Source organism: Pteropus vampyrus, unplaced genomic scaffold, assembly GCF_000151845.1.
Source record: "Pteropus vampyrus isolate Shadow unplaced genomic scaffold, Pvam_2.0 Scaffold613, whole genome shotgun sequence".
In the NCBI taxonomy this organism is placed as follows: domain Eukaryota; kingdom Metazoa; phylum Chordata; class Mammalia; order Chiroptera; family Pteropodidae; genus Pteropus; species Pteropus vampyrus.
In genome coordinates, this window is record NW_011889394.1 from 194094 (window position 1) to 201146 (window position 7053).

The window sequence follows — 7053 nt, forward strand, 5'->3', positions numbered from 1 at the left end:
CTGCCCTCCATGGAGCTGATGCGTAGGATGCTAGAGATGATGAAGCCATAAGAGACAAAGATGATGAGACTGGGCACAATGATATTAACACCCACCACAGTGTAAACGACCAGCTCGTTGATGTACGTACTGGTGCAAGAGAGCTTGAGCACGGGGAGGATGTCACACAAATAGTGGTTGATGGTGTTCACATCACAGAAAGTCAGTCTCAGCATGCACCCAGTGTGGGCCATAGAACCAGTAAACGCCATCAAGTATGAACCGAGCATAATATTGGAACACACTTTAGGTGACATGACATAGTTATACAAAAGTGGGTTACAGATGGCCACATAGCGATCATAGGCCATTGATGTCAGCACATAACATTCAGAAATAACAAAAAAGCAGAAAAAGTAGAGCTGGGTCATGCACCCCAGATAGGAGATAATATTCTTCTTTGAAATGAAGTTAATCAGCATTTTGGGTGTAAACACAGAAGAGTAACAGAGGTCTATGAAAGACAAGTTAAAGAGGAAAAAGTACATGGGAGTGTGTAGGTGTAAATTCAGCATGATTAGAATCATCAGACCCAAATTTCCCAACACAGTAACCACATACATTACTAGAAACAGGAAGAACAGGGGGAGTTGGAGCTCTGGTCGGTCTGTTAAACCCATGAGAATGAATTCGGTCACGACTGAGCCATTTCCGAGAGCCATTCTTCTCCAAGGGACTCTACGAACACAGGAGAAAAGGGTTATATGGAGAATAACTTAGCTATCCCTGCCGTATTTTGTTCCACAAGTCACTATATACATGGAATGCCTGAGACTAGCCCAACTTGGACCCAAAGAAGTTTTTACCATTGTCAGGATACTAAACGACACTATTTCCCTTACTGGAGTCTTATAAGTTAAATATAGCAAAGTGCATCACAAACTTAGCCTATAGAGGGAAGGCCAGTTCTTCCATATGCAAACATAACTACAGAAAAACAAAACAAAACAAACAAACAAAAACAAGAGATAAGCGAGAAGTTTGGACCAGGACAGAATTGCCTTTCTTCCATTTCAATATCTCTTTACTCAGGTGAACCCCCTCTTACTAATAATATTGGAGGCAAGAACCCTAGGAATCTAGTGCTAGACTCTAATGCAGAGTCTTGTTCCTATTAAGGGAGAGGTTAAGTTACTGTCCTATGTCACAGCATAAAAGCCACAAATGAGGAGCAGTGAGAGTTCAATCCATTTAAAGAAAACTTACTAACCAAGAGACTGCACATTCTGAGTTCCCTAATATTTCTGAACATTCTCTGATCTCCCCTCAAACACAATTTTCACCAGTTTTACTTGAATTTCAGAAATTGTCACACTGCAAAGAAAAAGGTATATCTTAGGTCCCGGGGCTTCCATCTGAAAACAAGGAATATATTAGAATGAATGGAATTTAGAAACTCACCATGGGTGAGAAAATCTCAGTGCTCTCTTATCCTGGATATTAACTCTTGTGTTCTTGGAAAAGCAATTTCAGGTTCCAAGGCTTTTATTCCTTTGATTCTAAGAGAATACTTAAATTCAGACATACCTTGTAAATTTTTCTGAACTACAGATTGTACATTCTGGTTATGGCTTTGAGTTCTCTCAAGTAGCAGAGAAAAATAAACAGACTTTATAATGATCATATTTGCTACTTGACTAGACACAGAAAATTTAATGAGTTTGATGGTTTAATGCACTTGGTTATAATAAGTGTAGAAGCCTGCTCAGCTTTTTCCCCAGGGAGTAGATTTTATGTGTAAAAGGGAAATAAGGTGATTATATAAGTGGACTATCATCAATCTCTAGTTCCTTAGGGATGCAATACTTCCCTCATTTTCACTTCACCCAGGGGATTGTACCTCCCTCGGTGTGCATCTGAAGTAAATCCCCCTCTCCCTATAGTCATCAGTTCTGAAAAGAAATCTGTGGTATTATTTCATTCCCTATTTATTCTCGTATTTTAAATAGAAATATTTTCTGCAAGCGTTCTGCATCCAGTTCTTCAACTGATTTTTTGTTTTTCAACTATCGCAGTAACTCACTTCCTGGATGTCTACAAAATAATTTGTTGTGTTGTATATCCCTTCTAAAGTTTTAACTTTTAAACACCTACTAGAAATTTCTACCTGACTGTCTTGTTGGGTTGCTATATATAACATTTGTGTAACTGAGGTTATTAATTTCTTCTTATCATAGAAAAGAGTAGGGGGTATGGTGTTAGAGGGTATGCATATGGAACTTCCTAATTCCATTCTTACTAACTATAACACCTTGTACTAATTATCTAATCTGTCTGTTTCCCCGGTACATCTTTGTAACATAAGGATGGTGAAAAAAGCATCTCTCTCTTTGGGATGTTGTGTAATTAAATGAAAAAAAAAAATAAGTAAAATGATTATAACAAGGCGGGGCATATGATAATCAATAAGGGTCAGGTGTCATTATTTATGTTGTGACCATTTCCAGGAGATTCTCCATCTTAACACTTATCAGACATTTTTCTTCTTAATTCTTGTGTTTCCCTATAAACTATAAGTTCTTTATGGACAAACATCTCTTCTGTGTTGTTTACTACTTTGCTCCTGGATGTTAAGAACAGCACAGAGTACATAGAAGGATCACAATAAATATATCTAAAAATCGTGTTGTTTTTTGGCCGAAAACCTAAATAGTTTCTGCATTTCTTACATGCTAAGTAGTAATGTCCACTATCCCAGTGAGCTCTCTTTTTTTTTTTCCCTCAGCCACCACTACTCAGTTGTAGTGGCTCTCAAAGACTCTTCTAGCATTTCCGAACACTCTCTCTTATTTAGTCATTTACACTGCTGTACTCTGAAAGCACAGAACTCTCACTTCTTAGTTCAAACTTTTAATGTTTTTTTTTTATTTTATTACCCAATGAACAATTGAAATGTTGTAATAAAAGTTTAAGTATCAAAATTACAGAAGAAATTGAGTTGAAATTTTTATTTTTTTCACTCATCTTTATGATGCATAATTGACAAAAATTTATATATTTATGGTACATGACTTGATTTCTTTATATTTATAAACACTGAAATAATTGCCACAATGAAGCTAATTGAAATATTCATCATCTCACATTGTTACCATTTCCTTTCCTTTGTTTCCTTTCTCTTCCTTTTCCTTTCCTTTCCTTTCCTTTCCTTCCCTTCCCTTCTCTTCCCTTCCCTTCCCTTCCCTTTCTTTTCCTTTCCTTTCTATTTTTCCTTTTGTTTTTCCTCTAGTGAGAACATTTAAGATCTACCCTCTAGGGAAATTCCAAGTATGTAATACAATATTATTAAATATAGTCTCACTGGTATACATTAGATCTCCAGAACTTACTCATCTTGCATAAAGAAAACTTTGTACCCTTTGACCTACATCTCTCTTTTCCCCTCCTCCAGACTCTGGTCATCCCCATTCGATACTCTATTTCTACAGTTTTGACTATTTTAGATTCTACATATAATTTAATCATATATTATTTGTCATTCTGTCTCACTTATATCAATTAGCATATGTACCCCAGGTTCATCCAAGTTGCCAGGAAAGGAAGAATTTTTTTTTTTAATTTTTATTTTTAAGGCTACACGATATTCCATTTTATATATGTACTATGTATTACTTTTTCAAAAACATATTAATTCATCAACAGACATTTAGCTTGTATCCATAACTTGGCTTCAGTTATTATGGGAATTCAGAATCTCTTTGAGAAACAGGTTTTACTTCCTTTGTATATATATCCAGAAGTGGGATTTCTGGACCATTATATAGTTTTAATTTTGGGGGGTAAATCTCTATACTTTTTTTTCCATAATGACTACCAATTTTACATACCCAGCAAAACTATATCAAGGTTCCCTTTTCTTCACATTCTCACATTCTCACCTGCACTTATCTATTATCTTTTTTTTTTTTTTTTGGTAATAGCCATTCTAATAGGTGTAAGGTAATATCTCATAGTGGTTTTGATTTGTATTTTCACAATTAGTGCTGTTGATATCTTTTTGTATACCTGTTGGCCACTAATATGTCTTCTTGGAGAAATATCTGTTTAGAACTTTTGCTCATTTTTTAATCAAATTATTTGTTTTTGTTGATTGGTTTTTGTTTTTGCTATTGTTAGGAGTTCCTAATATATTTTGGATATAATCTCTTATGAGTAGATAGTTAATAAATATTTTCTCCCATTCCATAGGTTGCTTTTTAATTTGCTGATTGATTCCTTTGATGCACAGAAACTTTTTTTTATTTTGATGCAATCCAACTTGTTTATTTTACTTTAGTTGACTTTGCTTTTGATGTCATATCTGAGAAAATCATGGCCCAAAAGAAAGTCAAGAAGCTTTTCCTAAAAGACTTTATTTTTAGAACTGTTTTAGATTTATAGAAAAATGGAAAGTGCAGAGTATCTCATATACCCTTTGCCATGACACTTACATAGCCTCCCCCATTATCAACAAAATTTTCCCCTATTTTCTTCTAATTGTTTTATAGTTTCGGGTTATATCTTTAAATTTTTAATCCATTTCGAGTTGATACCTGTATGTGATATGAGATAAAAGTCCCAATTCATATTTATGCATGCACATAATTAGTTTTCCTAATAGCATTTATAGAAGAATCTATCCTTTTGTCATTGTGTATGCTTGGCAATCATTTAGATAATCAGTCGAGTGGGTCTATTTCTGAATTCTCTAGTCTATTCCATTAGTTTATGGGTCTGTTTTTATACCAGTACCATATCTTTTATTTATTTGAGGTCTGTAATATATTTTGAAATTAGGAAATGTCATGCTGCCAGCTTTTTTCTTATCGTTCAAGATTGCTTTGGCTATTGGGGACCTTATGTGGTGCCATATAAATTTTAAGGTAGTTTTTTTTTTTTTTTTAATCTATTTCTGGAACAATACCACTGTTAGTTTGATAGGGATTGCATTGAATCTTCAGATCACTATGATTTGTATGAATATTTGTTAACAATATTAATTTTTCCCATTCTTGAACATGAGCAGTCTGTTTATCTATGGTTTCTTTAATTTCCTTCATCTATGTTTTATAATTTTCAGTGTACAAGTCCCTTTGGTATTTATTCTTTTTGATGTTATTGTAAATGGAATGTTAAAAAAATTTCCCTTTCAGATATTTTATTATCTGCCTTTAGAAATGTGACTAATTTTGTCTGTTGATTTTATATTCTGCGACTTCACAGAATTTGTCTATTACTAGTAATGTTTTTTGGTGGAAACAGTAGGGTTTTCAAATCATGTCAACTGCACACAGAGATAATTTTACTTCTTTTTGATTTGGTTAACTTCTATATCTTTTTCTTTCTTAGCTTCTCTGGCTAGGATTTGCAGTAGTAGGTTGAATAGAAGTGGGGAGAATGGGCATACTTGCCTGTTCCTGATCCTAGAGAAAAAGCTTTTCATTTTTTACCCATCATTGAGTATGAGTTTTGTTAGCTGTAGACTTTTGCTATATGGCCTTTGTTAGAATGAAGTACATTCCTCCTATACCTAATTAAGTACTTTTTATCATGAAAGGCATTGAATTTTGCTAAATTATTTGTATTTATTGAGTTGATCATATAGTTATATACTTTATTCGATTAATGTGACATATCAAAATTATTGATTTCCTTATGTTGAACAATATTTACATCCCAGGGATCAGTCTCACTCGATTATGGTGTATGGTCCTTTTGCTGTATTGTTGGATTCTGTTTGCTAGTACTTTGTTGAGACTTTTTGCATCTATATGTATCAGGGTATTGGCCTATAGTTCTTGTGGTGTCTTTATCTGATTTTGGGATCAGCATGATCCTAGAATTTCATTCTCTTCTATTTTCTTGGAAGAATTTAAGGAGAATTGGTATTAATCCTTCTTGGAATATCTCGTACTATTCACACATGAAGTATGTGATCCTGAGTAATTTTCTTGGGATGTTTTGAATATGGGTTAGATCTTTTTATTTGTTGTTGTCATTTTCAGGCTTTCTGTTTCTTCGTGATTCAATTTTTGTAGATTGTATGTTTCTAAGAACTGATTAGTTCTAGATTATCCAGTTTGTTGTCATGTACTATTCATAGTTTGTATAATCTTTTTTTATTTCTAAATTATCTGTTGTAATAGCTCCTCTTCATTACTGACCTTAATTTTGAAGTCCCCACACATTTAGTTTACCTAAGCATTCATTGATTTTTTGTTATCTTTAAAAGCAAAAATTCAGTTTTGTTGCTTTTTCTAGTCCCTACTTAATTTATCTCTGCTCTAATCTGTATCATTTCTTTCTTATGTTCACTTTCGGTTTAGTGTGTTTTTGTTTTTACTTTTGTTTTTTTTTGTGTGAGTGTGGTTTTTCTTTTTCTATCCATTTTTGTTTTGTTTTGTTTTGTTTGTTTGAATTTTAGTTCCTTGAAGTGTAGTTTAGGCTGCTTTTATGAGATCTTTCTTTCTTTTTTTTTTTTTTTATTAATGTAAGTGTTTATTTTTATAAACCTCTGTCTTAGAACTGCTTTGCTACATCCCATAATTTTGATATGTTAGAATTTTATTTCCATTTTATCAAAATGTTTTTAAATTCTCTTTTGAATTTTCTTTGAGCCAATAGTTTTTCAGATGCATATCATTGACTTTCCACATATTTGTGATTTTTTTTCCATTTTCTTACTGTTACTATATCTAGTATCAGTCAGAAAAGATAGTAGGGAATATTTCTATCTTCTTAATTCATTAAGACTTATTTTGTGAACTAACTTGATCTATCATAGGTAATGTTCCATGTGCACTTGAGAAGAATATATAATCATTTGTTGTTGAGTAGAATGTTCTGCATACATCTACTAATTTCAATACGGCTGTAGTGTTTATTCGAGTCAGTAATTCCTTACTGATTTTCTGTCTGGATGTTTTCTTCATCATTAAAAGTGGAGTATTAAAGTCACCTAATGTTGTTGTATTGATGTTAATTTCTCCCTTCAGATCTGTCAGTATGTACACACATATACATATATATGTATAC

At 33.1% G+C, this 7053-nt stretch overlaps 1 protein-coding gene across 1 annotated transcript in view; it reads right to left on the bottom strand.

The window, feature by feature from the left end:
* Positions 1-704, bottom strand: part of LOC105308684 (olfactory receptor 147-like) — a 9842-nt gene extending 9138 nt beyond the window's left edge. The window contains 1 exon segment of the mRNA XM_023525718.1: positions 5-704. Coding sequence (XP_023381486.1) covers positions 5-701 — 697 coding nt within the window. The 5' untranslated portion in view covers positions 702-704.
* Positions 705-7053: the final 6349 nt, after the last annotated feature.